General features: G+C 46.5%; 1 protein-coding gene across 1 annotated transcript in view; it reads right to left on the bottom strand.

The window, feature by feature from the left end:
• The window catches only part of ltk (leukocyte receptor tyrosine kinase), a 261,905-nt gene that overhangs the window by 69,976 nt on the left and 170,789 nt on the right, over positions 1 to 21,140 (bottom strand). Inside the window, exon 11 of the mRNA XM_038784003.1 lies at positions 7,196 to 7,306. Within this exon, the coding sequence (XP_038639931.1) occupies positions 7,196 to 7,306 (111 nt within the window). The remainder of the gene's footprint in view (positions 1 to 7,195; positions 7,307 to 21,140) is intronic.

Genomic DNA, 21,140 nt, shown 5'->3' with positions numbered 1-21,140 from the left:
TGCCATCAGCTGGAAGACAAAGGGGGGGTGGGGGGCGTATTGGTCAGAGATGGTCTGGTCAACTGTGTCAAAGGCTGCAGACAGGTCAAGAATGACAAGGAGTTGACTATGTTCAAGTAGCTCATTGAGGCAAACAGCTTGCTGGCTCTCAGTATGCAAACTATTCACTTCGAACTGCTTTCTATTCAGCAGAATCCTTTGCTTCTAATGAGGTTGTAATTCAACTGTCATTTCAAAGCATAACTAATATCACAACTAATATTATGCATCAGTTATAAACTCAAGCGGAGGTACAATAGATACTGGCACACACTGAAACACTGAACAGTGTATTAGTGTTTGATATTGGAAAAGGCCAAGGAAGTACATTTGTTCCTGAATTGATAGTGGATCTATATGTAAGAATATAAAAATTTATAATATAAATTATTCAAAGCAATTTAAATAAAACTATAACAAAATATCCCTTTATGTATTCCATTTAATGCATGGGACCAAGAAATTAGGAGAATTCTGAATCCAACCCTCACAAGACCCACAGGGACGACCCAATTGATCATCCCGGGGGTGGAAGGGGGCTCATGGAATTCAAGCTTCCCCGTGAATGGGTGGAGGCCCATCAGCTGGGGCTCATAGAATCAACCCTTACAAGCAGACCCGGCTGGGACCTATGTGGTGTACACCGCATTGCGCCTTTTTCTTTTGGTTGAAAATAAACTCCCGTTTGGATTCACCTTTTTGGGTCTCCTGAGCTTTTGTACTAACTAATTCACAAACGTGTTCTGAAGAGTGTAGGAGAAAGGATTAGTTTGTCACGTGGGCGTGTAGTGGGGGAAGAGGCATGAGAACCATCTCAGTATAATGAATGGGTAAACTCAATCTGCAGGAACTAGAGAGGGACATGGGATCAATTCACAGGGAAAGTCAGGATTGGGGCAAATTCGCAGGTTGTCTCATGAGGAAAATAACTCAGATGGTCAGATAATGGGAGGAATGAGTCCAATCTCCAGCCGGAAGGGTTACAGGTCAGACCTCTTAGTGCTCTCAGTGATTTAGTCATTGAGGTTGATGATATTAAAGGAGGAAGACTTGCTTTTAAACAAGTGCATTTTACAGCCTCAGGACATTACAAAGCACTTTTCTGCCAATGAAGTACTTTTGAAACAGATCCACTGGTGTAATGTGGGGAGGAGAACACGAGTCTGTGTATCCACTGCCTGGCAGTCTGGTCAACACAGCGAAAATTCCACTGAAATTCCTGATGTCAGTGAGAGGCTGATTCATCAGTCTGTAGCTTCAGGAAGCCTACAGCTTCACAAGGATGGGATTTTCCACACGCCCCTGCGTGTGGCGGAGGCGGCCCGCCAGTGGGATCTTCAGATTCCGTCGCTGTCAAGGGCGTTTCTCATTGTTTGCACCCTTAGCTGCCGGGGTATTCGTGGTGGGTGGGGAGGGGGGTGTGGGTCACCGCTGGTGGGACCAGATGATCCCGCCGGCGGGATCAGCCAGTAAAAAAAGACGTTTGGATTGCTTCAGCTAAAACTAAAACATACTGGGTGCGGGTCGGAGAATCGGCGGGGGGGGGGGGGGGGCAGCGTGAATCCCACCCCCGCCAGCCGCTGAATTCTCCAATGCCACCATGGAGAATAGCACCATGCCAGTTGGTGGCTGCTCACAGCGCCACCCCCCCCCCCCCCGGCGATTCTCTGGCCCGCGATGGGCCAAAGTCCCGCTGGTTCTTTGCCACCCGCCGGCGTAAATTAGACTAGATCCCTTACCGGCGGGACCTGGCGGCATGGGCGGGCTCTGGTGTCCTGGCAGGGGCGCCGGGAGATCTGGCCCCGGGGGGTGCCCCCACGGTGGCTTGGCCCGCGATCGGGGCCCACCAATCCACGGGTGGGCATGTGCCGTGGGGGCACTCCTTTCCTATGCGTCGTCCGTGTCAGCTTCTGCGATGGCCGACGCGTAGGTGAACCCCCCCTGCGCATGAGGGGGAATGATGTCAGCAGCCGCTGACGCACCCGTGCATACGCGGACCCGCGCTAGCCGGCGGAGTCCCTTCGGCCCCGGTTGGCGTGGTGCCAAAGGCCTTCCACGTCAGCCGGCGGGACGCAAACCACTCTGGTGCCGGCCTGGCCCCCGAAGGTGCAGAGGATTCCGCACCTTTGGGGCGGGCTGTCGCCGGAGTGGTTCACGCCACTCCGTCCTGCCGGGGCCCCCTGCCCCACCGGGTACGGGAGAATCCCACTCACAAAACCCAACACTGAGCTCTAAATACCTGTATGCACGATTATAATGGAATAGCCCGGCCGTGATATAACTCCTGTTACCCGTAAGGGTCACACTAAAATTTACTCTTTCGATCAACAGATGTAGGGTACAGGTGATTACTCTGTTTACTTTAAGATACAAGAAATTGGTCTCTATATGTTGTGTCATCTATATTAGTTAATTGGGATATAATAGCAAACATTCTATAGCAGCAAAACTCTCTCCTGAACTGAGATTAATGTAAGCCGTGAGTTAAAAGAATGGTACTTCATGCAAATGACAGTTTCTAGCAGAAAATATTGATATATAATCAAATAAATAATACATGTAATTCAGGATTGTTGGTCATTCATCTACTTTACTATTAAATAAAACAGGAATCTCCCATAGCTCGAGTGTAGCTGGGCCATATAGACCAGATGCCTCCCATGCTCCATCCTTGGTCTGTGTGGTGTGTCTCATGTCTTCGGACAGCAGGGATGCTACTAATACAGCTCATGTTCCCTAGTTATTGGGAGAGCGAAATGGCCACCCTTCCTGCTCTCCAGAGACCTGCTGGGAGATTGTACATGATGAGTCAAGTAGGATAGAATCTCATTATCGGAAAACTGGTCGGTGCGTGCTTTCAACCACATAGGTCAAACTGTATGAAACGTTGGCGGCGGTGTCATTCGAACCCAAGTCTCCAGAGAGACTTGAACCTTAACCCAGCACCTTAGATCGCTCAGCCAAGCCACCACACTCCACAATTTTTCAGCTCACCCATGCCTGCCACAGGACGATTTTACCATCTCGCATGGGATTCAAGCCAAGGACCTCAGAGCATTACTCCAGGTTTGTGGTTTACCAAGTCTCATCACATGAGCACTGACCAATCAGCTGATGGGCCTTCAGCAATGGTGGAATACTAAACGAGGAGTCAACTTGGACGAGAGAGAGAGCAGAGATAAAAATAGTTGGAAAAAGAAAAATCAATAGAAAAATAAACACAAGTTAAAGGAACGATGTCAACCATTCCATCTGTGCCATTAACACTGATATGGAATAACAGGGTAGATATGTGATAACGGTGCACGTAAAAGACTGTTAACAAAAATTAGGGTGCATGCAAATGAAGGGAACCTGTTGGCTTGGTTAGGAAATTGGTTAGGATGTAGGAGACAGAGCAGCTCGAATGGATATGTACCCAAATTGGCAGGATGTGACTCGTGGTGCCCACCAGGGATCTGTACAGAAGACTCAGTTATTCACTATCTTCATAAATGGCCTGGATTAAGTGATACAGAACCATGATTTACTGATGACTCTAGTAAGGTGGTGCAGGAAACATCGTAGATGAGAGCAAAAAATTGCAAAGGGGCATTGATAGAAGTGAGTGGGCAAAAAAAGTTCACTGTAGGTCATCCAATTGGACCCAAGAAAAATAGACCATTTTTCTAAATAGCAAGAAGCTAGGAACTGTGGAGGGGCAGGGAGATGTGGGGATCTGTACTCAATTTGATAATTGTCCTTTTAAGGGCAACATAGCAGAGTAAGGATCACCTGGCTTGGGGGACCAATTGGGACAGAGAGTGCGAATCACCCCAGGGGCGTGGGTATCTCTCAGGCAGGTGACAGGTAGGGAGCAAGCTGCAGTCATGCGGCTGCTGTGCCATTTTTAATTAATAAATACCTTTTGGGTTCGAATGAACTCTGTGAAAGAGCATCATTACAGGATCCAAGTACAGATGTCACTAAAACTAACCTTAAAGACTAAGGACAAGATTCACTAGAAAAAGTTTAAAGTCCGGTTTCGGCCGTGTTTGGCAGGGTGTTTCACGGTGGCTGCAGTGCTGAGATTGATACCGATATTCAACAGCCATTAGCTGTTTTATTGGGCCTCAGGGAGTTTCTCTCTGTCGAGGCCACACTTTCAAAGTTTACCGGCACTAGGGAACTGAGCTCACCAGCAGGACCAGCTCCTCACAGATCGGGGTGCCATTTTGAAAGACTGCCCTGATCTCTACACCTCACTTTCAGAACCCCCCACTTTCAGGACCCCAATAATCATTCTGAGGCTCCCTCAAACCCATCCTCAACTCCCTTTCATGGGCATTGCCCCCCAGGCTCCAACCTTTGGCAGTGCCAATCTAGCAACTGGGCACCTTGCCACTTCCAGCCTGGCATCCTGGCAGTGCCAACATGGTGGCATTGCCAGGGTGCCCAGGTGGCACTGTCAGGGTGCTAGCCTGGCAGTGCTATGGTGCTCGGGCAAGTGCCAGGCCCGTGCCCTGTCCTGACCACATTAGTGGCTGTAATGGGTTTGAGACCCTCCCCAAGTGCCATCACACCTGGTCCATGATTGTGGAAACCAGTGCTACACTGCGCCCAGTTGAGGCCTCACAGACACGACCGTTGACTTCCGGGCGCCTGATGAATACGGCGTTGGGATATTTAAATGAGCTTAATGGCCTGGATCATGCCCAATGAGGGAGTGATCCAGATCACACCAGGGACCACAGGTCGGGTGACCCGTGTGAGTCTTCGCGCCAGGCGCAAAGCCAGATTTGGGGCTCTCCTGCGATTCAATCGTCGTGCCCAGCTGATGTGGTGGGAAAAGCGCACCCTAAAAGATTGTTGACCTTTATCTCAAAAGGACTGGATTAGAAAGGATCGGAAGGGTACAGATCTCTGGTTAGACGCCAACTAGGAATATAGGAGGCCATTCAGCCCGTTGAGCCTACTCTGCCATTCAATAAGATCATGGCGGATCTGGTTGTGGTCCCAACTCCACTTTCTGGTCTGTTGCCCCCCCCCCCCCCCCCCCCCCCCCCCCATTACCCTGAACTCCCTTTTCTGTCAAAACCTGGAACACTGCACTCAGTTCTGAGCACTACAATTCAGGAAAATTAGGACTTGGAGGACGTGCAGAGCCAAAACATTTCAGAGACTAAAGGGTTAAATTATGGGGAAATGTTCCAAAAATCAGGCTTGTGTTCTGTTGAGATTAGAAGATTAAAGGCAATCTAGTTCAGGTATTTTATACGATGAAAGGACTTGATGGGGTAAATGGAGAAAAAACATTTCCACTGGAGGAGGAGTCCAGAACAAGGCATCAACAAGGGGCTGGTTTAGCACAGCGGGCTAAATAGCTGACTTGCAATGCAGAACAATGCCAGCAGCGCGGGTTCAATTCTCGTACCGGTCTCCCGAACAGGCGCCGGAATGTGGCAACTAGGGGCTTTTCACAGTAACGTCATTGAAGCCTACTTGTGACAATAAGCGATTATTATTATTAACGTAGAGCTAGGTGATTTATAAAAAAAAATTAAAATAAATGTATAGTGCCCAATTATTTTCTTTCAATTGAGGGGCAATTTAGCATGGCCAATCCACCTACCCTGCACATCTTTGGGTTGCGGGGGAGTCCCACGCAGAAAAGGGAGAATGTGCAAACACCACACAGATAGTGACCCAGAGCCGGGCTGGAACCTGGGTCGTCGGAACCGTGAGTCAACAGTGCTAACCACTGTGCTACCGTGCTGCCCGGGGCTAGGCAATTTTGTGATGGTGTTAAAAAGCACTTCTTCGCACAAAGGTAGTAGAGACGTTTACCAAACTGTTGAAAGTAGGTCAATTGAACATTTCAAAATTGAGATTGATATGTCTCTGTTTGAGAGGGTATTATCAGATACAGAACCAAAGGAAGTAGCTGATGTTTTGATACAGATTAACCACAATCTATTTCAATGGCAGAACATGCTTGAGGAGCTGAATGGCCCACTCCTGTTCCTATGTTCCACGGAGGATCCAGCATCTTAAAGTCTAATATTAAGCATTTATGGAGCGACTTTTATTATTACTTCAAAATAATTCAAAAAAGTATAAGCAGCAGATCTGAATGAAAAGTTAATTTGAAATAATTATGAGAGGCACAATGTTTCCTCAGACAGAGCTAAATATTTAGAATAATTTTACAAAGGGAAAATAGGCAAAATCTTTGTGGTATTCCACATGCAGATGGATAAAATGAATGGAATGAGATTTGATTCACATTTTCTTGTCATCTTATCCTGCGTCAGCTCCAGAATTCTAACTTGCAACAAGGCACATTTGTCCATCTTCCCTGTCCTCGCTCGCCTACATTGGCTCCTAGTCCACCAGTGCCTCAAAGTTAAAATTCTCTCCCTCAGGCTCAAACTCCTTGGCCCTCCCTATCTCAGCAACCCCCCTCAAACATTACAATCTCTAAGAACACGGCGCTCCGTCAATTACAGCCTCGTGTGCATCCTCGATATTCTTCGCTTCATAACTGGTGCCCATGTCTTCAGCTGCTTCGGCCCTAACCTTTGGAATTCCCACCCAAACCTCTACACATTTCTCTTTCCTCCTTAAAACAATTGATTCGGCAACACTTTGACCAAATCTTTCGGCCACTTGTTGGAAACTCTCCTTCTTTGGCTTGGTTGGTGTTGACTTGGTAACACCTCTGTGAAGCACCTTAGGACTTTTACAATATTAAAAGGGCAGCAGAAATGCAAGTTTCCATACTACCTCATGAGCTGATATATAAACTTTGAGATATGCACATTGGGTCTTCTAGACCTGGTACAGGTAGGAATGTACTGAGCCAAGCATTCTACCAACACAAAGAATATAAACGGAATGAAAGGTGAAGCCACGTGACACACCTATTTACACTGTTATCTCTTGCGTTACTAACTTCCTTTCCTAGTTTGTTTCAGTTATGGATGGATTGGAGGAAGTGAAGCTGGTGATTAAATGTTTTCAGTGATGCATGCATGCACAGAATAACGTTATTGGAAGAAGCATCTATCAACAACAATTTAAAACCAAAACAAAAAAAATTTCTCCTGAGCTCATAGCTTGTGAAATGTTGGTTGAGAGGGGAGCGGTGCAGTACAAAGTTTAATGAAATTCTTACTGAGAGCAAGTCCAGCACAGGTTAGAACTACACCAGTAACAATGGTGGACGTAACCACGACAATTATGAGGGAGAAAGGAAGATGGCCTTCTGGGTTGACACCTCCAGGAACTGTGGACAAAGGAGGAGAGAAAAAAACAAACACTCATTAAGACATCATTTACTTGCGAAGCAGCTTTCCATTAAAAATCTACAAAGATAATTCAGAAACATAATGCTTTAAAATCCATATTGGATCATATCTAAAATTGCAAAGAGTGGCAAGGACTGTTAATTGCAAGGACAGTGGCCAAGAGCAATAGGCCAGTTTCCTCCAGCACATTCTGAGTTCACTAATGCCTTATGTACATAACAGGAGCATCTAGGCTGCACCATCTCTTCAGTAAAGAAGCTATTCACCCCCATTTGTTCTTCAATCCACACCAATATCAAACAAAAAAATCATCAGAAATATCCAGACAAGGGTGGCCCATTAACAATTTGTCCTCATTCATTTTTAACCACATGGGGTGTAATTTACCACCACCCCAAGTGTCACCTCGAGTGGGAAAAGAGGTGTGTAACCCGGCAATCATTTAAACACTGCTAAAAAATCCTGGTGAGGAGGGGTGGTTACACAATGTCATGCAGGCGGGGCGAGCTCTGACTGATTCTGCACCGCCAGTAACCTCGGTTCCTGTCGATGTAAAAAGAATTTTAAAAATTAAAAAAGGAATCCATGGGGATGGGGACAATTGGGTAGAGAAATCTGGCCCCCATCCTCCAGCCAGTGATGTGCGGCAGCGGTGGCTAAGTGAGAGGGGAATGTTGCACTTCAACCTCCTCACAGTTGCTCTCTTCTCTTCAAAGAGCCAGTGAGGGACCCATTGGGCACCCAAAGGGAGAAGGAGCACCATAGAATCATAGAATTTACAGTACAGAAGGAGGCCATTCAGCCCATCGAGCCTGCACCAGCCCTCGGAAAGAACACCTTACTTAAGCCCATGCCTCCACCCTATCCCCGTAACCCCACCTCACCTTTTTTGGACGCTAAGGGCAATTTATCACAGCCAATCCACCTAACCTGCACATCTTTGGACTGTGGGAGGAAACCGGAGGAAACCCATGTAGACACGGGGAGAACGTGCAGATTCCACACAGGCAGTGACCCAAGCCGGGAATCTGACCTGGGACCCTGGATCTGTAAAGCAACTGTGCTAACTACTGTGCTACCGTGCTGCCAGAACTCCTAGGACCTCCAACCCGGGACACTCCAATGGTGTCCTGCCGTTAAAAATCCCCACTTCCCATGACTCCATCAACTCAAGCAGGTCAGGCTGAGGAAGAGAGCAGGTGACCCTTCGCAGGTAGGGGCCCTCCAAGCCTTGACCACTTGAAGGCATCCGGCAAAGTCTTCTGGGAGAACAGGGCATAACAGTCAGCAAGTTGCCTCAACCTCTGCTGCTGATATCAGGGCTGAACCTAGACGTAGCGGTAGGTTAAGAAAAATTCTGAAGTTTTGAATGCACAAGGATGGCGGGGTGTTCTATCACAGTTGTAAATATATTCCGTATTTATCCCTCGCCAAGTCTGAGGTATTCATTGGCTAATTAACGTCTCACAAGGTCCCAAGTTCATTCAAGGATCCAAAATGTATCTCCCCCCCCCCCCCCCCCCCAATGAGCTCCCATCCCATGCTTCTCAGTTGCATTCATTCTCACTCAATCTCATCACCATGATAAGCCTTTATTTCCAAATCTGTCGCAGTAACAAAGTCACTTCATATATGACAATGATAGCTGGACAATACATCTGTGATCCGTATATATCATATACGGATATATGAAATCCGTATATACAGATGTATGAAATAGGACCAGAAGTAGGCATTTGGCCCCTCGAGTCTGTTCTGCCATTCAGTAAGATCAAGGTTGATCTGTTGTTTTGTGTTCCACATTCCCCATCTACCCCCAATTATCTTAGATTCCCTTGTCCCACAAGAATATATGTACCTTTTTGTCGAACAAGAATTTATCTACCTCTGCCTTAAAAATATTCAGTGATCCCGCTTCCACCGCCTGCTGAGGCAGACTTCCAAAATTGCAATACCCTGTGAGAGAAAAACATTCTCCTCATCTGTCCTAAAAAGGCAACCCCTAATTTTAAAACAGAGCCCCTTAGTTCACCCACAAGAGGAAACATCCTTTCAGTTTTTTTTTCTTTTTTCTTATAAATTTAGAGTAACCAATTATTTTTTTTCCCACTTAATGAGCAATTTAGCGTGGCCAATCCACCTACTCTGCATATCTTTGGGTTGTGGAGGTGAAACCCACGCAGACATGGGGAGAATGTGCAAACACCACACAGACAGTGACCCAGGGCTGGGATTCGAACCTGGGACCTCTGCGCCGTGAGGCTGTAGTGCTAACCACTGTGCCACGTGCTGCCTCAGAAACATCCTTACAATGTCCACCAAGTCGATACGGTTCAGGATCTTAAACACTTCAGTCAGGTCACCCTTCACTCTTTTAAACTCCAGTGGAAACAGGCCCAGCCTGTCCAACCTATCATAAGAAGGACAGGTTGGCGCGGCCCAACTGTGCATGCGTGGGTTGGCGTGGTGCCCATTTGGCGCCGGGAAGGGAGGCTGGAGCAGCGTGTACCGCTCCAGCACAATTCTGGCCCTCTGTGGGGGGCGTGAAACGCGACGGCGTTCACGACGACGCAAACAATTGGGCTCCATTTGGGAGATTCGCCCCCATAGTTTCTGGATGGCACAAGTTTTTGTTGCGACAACCATTCAAATAGTTTCTCCCAAGTGTACCTTGCAATGCTGTTTATTTTGTAACATTGAACTTTTAGGAAAAGTAATATTCATCGTCAAGCGCCATAGACAGGCTTTCATGTCTCCCTGCAGCATTGTTATCGTCTCCATGTTTATGGTTGAACGTTATTCCTCTCTTCGTTCTCACACTCCCCATGCAAGACACTGAATTATTTAAAGACATCAACCGGGATTGTGTAAGTACGTTGTGGTTGATTTAATTAGACAAGCCATATGGGAACATTTATACAGAGATAGAAAGCGTCAACTAACTGGGCCACCTTTCTTCCAAATATCAAGGTAATGCAGAACATACATTTGATAGACTTTCCACAAACACAGGAACGTGCGTGTTTGTAAAGAATCAAACCATGGCCCTGCTGAGCCACACTGTGAGAACAAAACCCGTGGCTTTGTGTGCATGCTGTAGTCCTATGCCTGAAGGCACATTGGGGCTGAGTAGCAAGATGAGGCCTCCGCATCATTCATCCATGAGAACTGGCAAATTGTCCGGTGGTGTTGCCTGGATGTTCCTCTTCAGACTATCAAGGCCTACAAACTGACGAATGTTTTCCTGTTCTTGTCACCCTGCCAAGCTCTGTTCATACTGGCATGAGCGCATCCAGCTATTTGAAAGCTGCCATGCCCATTGACTTGTTGACGCCATGGTTGAAAGGACTGCATTGCTTACAGTTGCTTCAGGAGCTGCACTAATGGAGCTATTCACATTCCACAGTAGCCACATGTTCCCAAGGCTATAATGTCTTCCATGGATGAGCCCATCATTTGAGCAGAAAGAGATTTTGACTGATTCTGTGACATTGTGAAACCAATGACTTTTCCTGATACGTGATGCTGACAATGAAGGTGTTGTTGTGTCCCCTGCCTGAAGATAACTTTGATTATGAACAGCTCATGAAATCTTTCAGCTATGAGGTTGTCACCATTGCCTCGTGTTGGCCCAATGGCAGCTTCATGTGGCCCTTCTGAATCTTTGCACTGCTCAGAGGCATCCCTTTCCAAGGCTTTCTCATCCAATTAGAAACCAGCACTCCAATGTCTCCCTTTAACAACACAGCCCCCCTATTCAATGTCTCCCTTTGGCAATGCATCCCCTCTTCTCAATGCTAGCATGTGCAGGATGCAGAAAAAAATGATGATGCGTGCCACTTAGTGGGGAGCCATGCCTGACCTGTCCAAACACTGGAAATGCATCCTTAGGATTCCAATGGTTTGGTCTTGTGGTGGAATGTGCATTGCATCTTTCCTCAGATGCACTCTTGTTGCCAGTGAACTGACATAATCAGCTATGTCTTCTAGGGATACCCCTAATCACTGTGGAGCCAACCTTCTAAGTGCCAAGGTCTCTCCCATATCTCCGATACCTGCATCTGACTCAAATGAGAGTTCCATGCATACCTAGCACAAATATGTTGGTCTGGTTTCTGTAATGACAAATTAGCGGGGCATTCAGAGAGTGAAATCCTTTCCTATGAATGAATCATACAGGCTGCTGCCAGGGAGCTCTCAAGGCCAGATGCATTCACTTGCAGGAAACCTGAGATAACATCAAATCCCATAGCTCTGGCAGCCTAACGTGCCTCATTCATGCGGAACCGTACATGACGATGAGCTTTACTGAACAGAATATCAGTCATATCCCTTATATGTTTGTGGGTCGTCAATTGTGAGATTCCGCAAAGATCCCAACGGAGCCCTGGAAGGATTCACTGGCAACAAAATTTCTGTGTAGTGGTAACCTTCAGCCCAACCAGCATTTGAAGCCATCCAAGTCTGTGAGGTGTGTGAGTGGGAAAATGTGAGCTACTAAATCCCTAGACAAGTAAGATGCCTACGGCACTGTCTTCCGCTCTTCTCCATGTATGAGCCCTGTTTTCTGGGCACCCTTGGTTATGCCAAACGTCTTCATGGATTTGGCCCCTCCTCAGCAACATCTGATTCTTCCTGGGGTCCTGATCCTCTTGATTCCGATCCTCAGGCCAATGGCCTTCACTGAGTTGTGCCAATTGGCAATGGGCCTTTCTTCACCTCACTCTAATCGTAGCATCAACAAGGCACATTGTCTGCAGCCTGCATTCTCTACTCCTGATAAGTGGATACATTTGAGCAATTAATATGAGTTCCCCTCGAATGGTATCTCTGCAAACACAAGGTCTCTAGCCCTTGACTTGTATATCGTACTCAAAGACCACTCCTTGTGGTATGATATCATCCTGGAGGATGACGGGGGGCTGCGCATTCCCCCCAGTTGAGAGTGTCATTCACAAGGATCTTAATTAGGTAGAGAAAGTCCGTGTCCGGTAACCCATAGTCAGCCTTCTGGCAGTTGTCCTCCAGTGGCCTTGACAATAAATATCAATACCCAATCCTAGCAATTATGTCATGACTGCAAGCATGGTGCTTTGAATGCCATGAACACTGAGAACATTGGGGTTGCAGGGGCCATGTAGCTTCTGCGCAGCAGCCTTGGACCTCCATCCATTCCCACATGCTTCTGTAAGGATCAGATGCCAATTAAGACCAAGTTCACCACAACACTAGACTTAATGGATTCCCATCTAAATGTGCAACATTAGTCAAGGAGCCATTTTGCACTAGATCCTCGAGTCCAGCACTCAGCCAAGCCATGCTTTCCATGGTTTGAGCACAGAGAGGCCTTACCCCACGCAAGACTGTGACCAACACATGCAGGCCGTACAGTCCCAGGAAATTCCATTCAATATGCCCCCAACAGCATGGCCTCAGCCCCAGGACAATCTCTGATTTTACCATTGTCTGTCTAATTCCTCTTGTCCCAAGACAATCTTTCACTACTCAACTCTGTTCCTTGACTGTCTCCTAATCCTACCACCATCTCTCCCCTCCCATCTCGTGTTTAGCCCCTGCCCTCGTCCTGGTTCTGTTTGTACCCTCCCCTCACGGGTTTCCTCATTCGCCACCTGACGTGCCTCCATCTCCACCCTCCCCTCTAGTGTTCCCCCCTGCAGTCCCGCCTCTGTTTCCTCCCTCCCCACTCATGATACCCCACCCAACCCTGGAGCCCTGCTTGCCCCTCCCCGCAGGTCTTGCCTCTCATGTCTAGCCTTGGCGCAGCTTGTGATACAGGCACTCGATATTTCGTGGCGACAACCTTAAAAGGAAGGTGAAAACAATGATCTCCAAATTGTGCCTGAACCAAAGTTTGCCAGGTGCATGTTACAGATATAAAACTGAACTTTTTATTATCTGCTGAGGGAGGCACTCAATTTGGTGGGTGGTGGGGGGGGGGGGGGGGGGACATAATTTCAGCAAGTTGACCTTTTAATAAACATTTGTGAGTTGCAAATTAAAGCATTTGTGATTCCAGAAGTACATAAGTGGGAAATTTGACAGGTCTTGAACCTGGCATAAAAGTCAAAAGAAGAAATCTCAAACTCAGGGGACTCAGGGGGGGGGAAGGGGGGGGGGGGGGGTTGTTGGGTTACGGGTATAGGATGGATGAGTGGGTTTGAGTACGGTGATCATTGCTCGGCACAACATCGAGGGCCGAAGGGCCTGTTCTGTGCTGTACTGTTCTATGTTCTATCTGCTGACAGAGATAGAAAATTATACCACTGGTTTTTAATTAATTTATCATAAATAAGGTTAGGCTTTTAAAAATTCATTTACAGGATGTGGGCATCACTGGTTAGACCAATATTTATAGCCCATGTCTTGTTGCCCTTCGGAAGATGGTGGTGAGCTGCTTTCTTGAAACGCTGCAGTCCTTGAGGCATAGGTACACCCACAGTGCTGTTAGGGAGGGAGGTCTAAGATGTTGTCCCAACGACAGTGAAGGAACAGCAATATATTCCCAAATCAGGGTGGTCAGTGACTTGGAGGGGAACCTCTGGGTGCTCGGCTTTTCAGGTATCTGCTGCTCTTGTCCTTCTATATGGTCGTGGTGTGGGTTTGGAAGGTGCTGTCTAAGGAGTGTTGGTGAGTTACTGCAGTGCATCTTGTAGATGGTGCACATAGCTGCCACTGTTCGTCGGTGGTGGAGGGTTTGAATGTTTGTTGCAGCAGGAGACAAAACTCCATTCATTTCGCTGACAATACCGAGAAAAACATCCATTACACCAACAATACAGAGTTAAACGTCCATCACACCGACAATACAGAGATAAACGTCCATCACACCGACAATATAGGGACAAGTGTCCATCACACCAACAATACGCAGACGAAAATTGTCTCTGACAATACAGAGACAAACCCATCACACTGACAATACAAGGACAACCCCATCCCACTGACAATACAGAGACAAACCCATCCCAATGACAATACAGAGACGAACCCAACCCACTGACAATACAGAGACAAACCCATCACACTGACAATACAGAGACAAACCCAACCCACTGACAATACAGAGACAAATCCATCACACTGACAATACAGAGACAGACCCATCCCACTGACAATACAGAGACAAACCCATCCCACTGACAATACAGAGACAAACCCATCACACTGACAATACAGAGACAAACCCATCCCACTGACAATACAGGGACAAACCCATCCCACTGACAATACAGAGACAAACCCATCACACTGACAATACAGAGACAAACCCATCCCACTGACAATACAGAGACAAACCCACCCCACTGACAATACAGAGACAAACGTCCATCACACTGACAATACAGAGACAAACCCAACCCACTGACAATACAGAGACAAACCCATCCCACTGACAATACAGAGACAAACCCAACCCACTGACAATACAGAGACAAACGTCCATCACACTGACAATACAGACAAACACATCCCACTGACAATACAGAGACAAATCACACTGACAATACAGGGACAAACCCATCACACTGACAATACAGAGACAAACCCATCACACTGACAATACAGAGACAAACCCATCACACTGACAATACAGAGACAAACCCATCCCACTGACAATACAGAGACAAACCCAACCCACTGACAATACAGAGACAAACCCATCACACTGACAATACAGAGACAAACCCATCCCACTGACAATACAGAGACAAACCCATCCCACTGACAATACAGAGACAAACCCATCACACTGACAATACAGAGACAAACCCATCACACTGACAATACAGAGACAAACCCATCCCACTGACAATACAGAGACAAACCCATCACACTGACAATACAGAGACAAACCCATCCCACTGACAATACAGAGACAAACCCATCACACTGACAATACAGAGACAAACCCAACCCACTGACAATACAGAGACAAACCCATCTCACTGACAATACAGAGACAAACCCATCACACTGACAATACAGAGACAAACCCATCACACTGACAATACAGAGACAAACCCATCACACTGACAATACAGAGACAAACCCATCACACTGACAATACAGAGACAAACCCATCCCACTGACAATACAGAGACAAACCCATCACACTGACAATACAGAGACAAACCCATCCCACTGACAATACAGAGACAAACCCATCCCACTGACAATACAGAGACAAACCCATCACACTGACAACACAGAGACAAACCCATCCCACTGACAATACAGAGACAAACCCATCACACTGACAATACAGAGAAACCCAACCCACTGACAATACAGAGACAAACCCAACCCACTGACAATACAGAGACAAACCCATCACACTGACAATACAGAGACAAACCCATCACACTGACAATACAGAGACAAACCCAACCCACTGACAATACAGAGACAAACCCATCACACTGACAATACAGAGACAAACCCATCACACTGACAATACAGAGACAAACCCATCCCACTGACAATACAGTGACAAACCCATCACACTGACAATACAGAGACAAACCCATCACACTGACAATACAGAGACAAACCCATCCCACTGACAATACAGAGACAAACCCATCACACTGACAATACAGAGACAAACCCAACCCACTGACAATACAGAGACAAACCCATCCCACTGACAATACAGAGACAAACCCATCCCACTGACAATACAGAGACAAACCCATCACACTGACAATACAGAGACAAACCCATCACACTGACAATACAGAGACAAACCCACCCCACTGACAATACAGAGACAAACCCATCACACTGACAATACAGAGACAAACCCAACCCACTGACAATACAGAGACAAACCCATCCCACTGACAATACAGAGACAAACCCAACCCACTGACAATACAGATACAAACCCAACCCACTGACAATACAGAGACAAACCCAACCCACTGACAATACAGAGACAAACCCATCCCACTGACAATACAGAGACAAACCCATCCCACTGACAATACAGAGACAAACCATCACACTGACAATACAGAGACAAACCCATCACACTGACAATACAGAGACAAACCCATCCCACTGACAATACAGAGACAAACCCAACCCACTGACAATACAGAGACAAACGTCCATCACACTGACAATACAGAGACAAACCCATCCCACTGACAATACAGAGACAAACCCAACCCACAGACAATACAGAGACAAACCCATCACACTGACAATACAGAGACAAACCCATCACACTGACATTACAGAGACAAACCCATCACACTGACAATACAGAGACAAACCCAACCCACTGACAATACAGAGACAAACCCATCCCACTGACAATACAGAGACAAACCCATCACACTGACAATACAGAGACAAACCCATCCCACTGACAATACAGAGACAACCCCATCACACTGACAATACAGAGACAAACCCATCACACTGACAATACAGAGACAAACCCATCACACTGACAATAGAGAGACAAACCCATCCCACTGACAATACAGAGACAAACCCATCCCACTGACAATACAGAGACAAACCCATCACACTGACAATACAGAGACAAACCCATCCCACTGACAATACAGAGACAAACCCATCCCACTGACAATACAGAGACAAACCCATCCCACTGACAATACAGAGACAAACCCATCCCACTGACAATACAGAGACAAACCCATCCCACTGACAATACAGAGACAAACCCACCCCACTGACAATACAGAGACAAACCCACCCCACTGACAATACAGAGACAAACCCACCCCACTGACAATACAGAGACAAACCCATCACACTGACAATACAGAGACAAACCCATCCCACTGACAATACAGAGACAAACCCATCACACTGACAATACAGAGACAAACCCATCCCACTGACAATACAGAGACAATCCCATCCAACTGACTATACAGAGACAAACCCATCAAACTGACAATACAGAGACAAACCCATCCCACTGACAATACAGAGACAATCCCATCACACTGACAATACAGAGACAAACCCATCCCACTGACAATACAGAGACAAACCCATCACACTGACAATACAGAAACAAACCCATCCCACTGACAATACATTGACAAACCCATCACACTGACAATACAGAAACAAAACCATCACACTGACAATACAGAGACAAACCCATCCCACTGACAATACAGAGACAAACCCATCACACTGACAATACAGAGACAAACCCAACCCACTGACAATACAGAGACCAACCCAACCCACTGACAATACAGAGACAAACCCAACCCACTGACAATACAGAGACAAACCCATCACACTGACAATACAGAGACAAACCCATCCCACTGACAATACAGAGACAAACCCATCCCACTGACAAGACAGAGACAATCCCATCCCACTGACAATACAGAGACAAACCCATCCCACTGACAATACAGAGACAAACCCATCCCACTGACAATACAGAGACAAACCCATCACACTGACAATACAGAGACAAACCCATCCCACTGACAATACAGAGTCAAACCCATCCCACTGACAATACAGAGACAAACCCATCCCACTGACAATACAGAGACAAACCTATCACACTGACAATACAGAGACGAACCCAACCCCCTGACAATACAGAGACAAACCCATCCCACTGACAATACAGAGACACACCCATCCCACTGACAATACAGAGACAAACCCATCACACTGACAATACAGAGACAAACCCATCACACTGACAATACAGAGACAAACCCATCACACTGACAATACAGAGACGAACCCAACCCACTGACAATACAGAGACAAACCCATCACACTGACAATACAAAGACAAACCCATCCCTCCGACAATACAGAGACAAACCCAACCCACTGACAATACAGAGACAAACCCATCCCACTGACAATACAGAGACAAACCCATCACACTGACAATACAGAGACAAACCCAACCCACTGACAATACAGAGACAAACCCAACCCACTGACAATACAGAGACAAACCCATCCCACTGACAATACAGAGACAAACCCATCACACTGACAATGCAGAGACAAACCCCTCACACTGACAATACAGAGACACACCCAACCCACTGACAATACAGAGACGAACCCAACCCACTGACAATACAGAGACAAACCCAACCCACTGACAATACAGAGACAAACCCATCCCACTGACAATACAGAGACAAACCCATCCCACTGACAATACAGAGACAAACCCATCCCACTGACAATACAGAGACAAACCCAACCCACTGACAATACAGAGACAAACCATCCCACTGACAATACAGAGACAAACCCATCCCACTGACAATACAGAGACAAACCCATCCCACTGACAATACAGAGACAAACCCATCACACTGACAATACAGAAACAAACCCATCACACTGACAATACAGAGACAAACCCATCACACTGACAACACAGAGACAAACCCATCCCACTGACAATACAGAGACAAACCCATCACACTGACAATACAGAGACAAACCCAACCCACTGACAATACAGAGACAAACCCATCACACTGACAATACAGAGACAAACCCATCCCACTGACAATACAGAGACAAACCCATCACACTGACAATACAGAGACAAACCCATCCCACTGACAATACAGAGACAAACCCATCACACTGACAATACAGAGACAAACCCATCCCACTGACAATACAGAGACAAACCCAACCCACTGACAATACAGAGACAAACCCATCCCACTGACAATACAGAGACAAACCCATCACACTGACAATACAGAGACAAACCCATCACACTGACAATACAGAGACAAACCCATCCCACTGACAATACAGAGACAAACCCATCACACTGACAATACAGAGACGAACCCAACCCACTGACAATACAGAGACAAACCCATCACACTGACAATACAGAGACAAACCCATCACACTGACAATACAGAGACAAACCCATCCCACTGACAATACAGAGACAAACCCAACCCACTGACAATACAGAGACAAACCCATCACACTGACAATACAGAGACAAACCCATCACACTGACAATACAGAGACAAACCCATCCCACTGACAATACAGAGACAAACCCATCCCTCCGACAATACAGAGACAAACCCAACCCACTGACAATACAGAGACAAACCCATCCCACTGACAATACAGAGACAAACCCATCCCACTGACAATACAGAGACAAACCCATCACACTGACAATACAGAGACAAACCCAACCCACTGACAATACAGAGACAAACCCATCACACTGACAATACAGAGACAAACCCAACCCACTGACAATACAGAGACAAACCCATCCCACTGACAATACAGAAACAAACCCATCACACTGACAATACAGAGACAAACCCATCACACTGACAATACAGAGACAAACCCAACCCACTGACAATACAGAGACAAACCCATCCCACTGACAATACAGAGACAAACCCATCACACTGACAATACAGAGACAAACCCATCACACTGACAATACAGAGACAACCCCATCCCACTGACAATAAAGAGACAAACCCATCATACTGACAATAAAGAGACAAACCCATCACACTGACAATACAGAGACAAACACATCACACTGACAATACAGAGACAAACACATCACACTGACAATACAGAGACAAACACATCCCACTGACAATACAGAGACAAACCCATCCCACTGACAATACAGAGACAAACCCATCACACTGACAATACAGAGACAAACCCATCCCACTGACAATCCAGAGACAAACCCATCCCACTGACAATAGAGAGACAAACCCATCCCACTGACAATCCAGAGACAAACCCATCCCACTGACAATAGAGAGACAAACCCATCACACTGACAATACAGAGACAAACCCATCCCACTGACAACACAGAGACAAACCCATCACACTGACAATACAGAGACAAACCCATCCCACTGACAATACAGAGACAAACCCATCCCACTGACAATACAGAGACAAACCCACCCCACTGACAATACAGAGACAAACCCAACCCACTGACAATACAGAGACAAACCCAACCCCCTGACAATACAGAGACAAACCCATCACACTGACAATACAGGGACAAACCCATCACATTAACAATACAGAGACACACCCATCACACTGACAATACAGAGAAAAACCCATCACACTGACAATACAGAGACAAACCCAACCCACTGACTATACAGAGACAAACCCATCACACTGACAATACAGGGACAAACCCAACCCACTGACAATACAGAGACAAACCCATCACACTGACAATACAGAGACAAACCCATCACACTGACAATACAGAGACAAACCCATCCCACTGACAATACAGAGACAAACCCATCACACTGACAATACAGGGACAAACCCATCCCACTGACAATACAGAGACAAACCCATCCCACTGACAATACAGAGACAAACCCATCACACTGACAATACAGAGACAAACCCATCCCACTGACAATACAGAGACAAACCCATCCCACTGACAATACAGAGACAAACCCATCCCACTGACAATACAGAGACAAACCCATCACACTGACAATACGGAGACAAACCCATCACACTGACAATACAGAGACAAACCCATCCCACTGACAATACAGAGACAAACCCATCCCACTGACAATACAGAGACAAACCCATCCACTGACAATACAGAGACAAACCCATCCCACTGACAATACAGAGACAAACCCATCACACTGACAATACAGAGACAAACCCATCACACTGACAATACAGAGACAAACCCATCACACTGACAATACAGAGACAAACCCAT

This window comes from Scyliorhinus canicula, chromosome 2 (genome assembly GCF_902713615.1).
Source record: "Scyliorhinus canicula chromosome 2, sScyCan1.1, whole genome shotgun sequence".
Lineage (NCBI taxonomy): Eukaryota > Metazoa > Chordata > Chondrichthyes > Carcharhiniformes > Scyliorhinidae > Scyliorhinus > Scyliorhinus canicula.
Note: the sequence above shows the minus strand (reverse complement) of the source record. Positions and strands in the feature narration are given on the sequence as shown.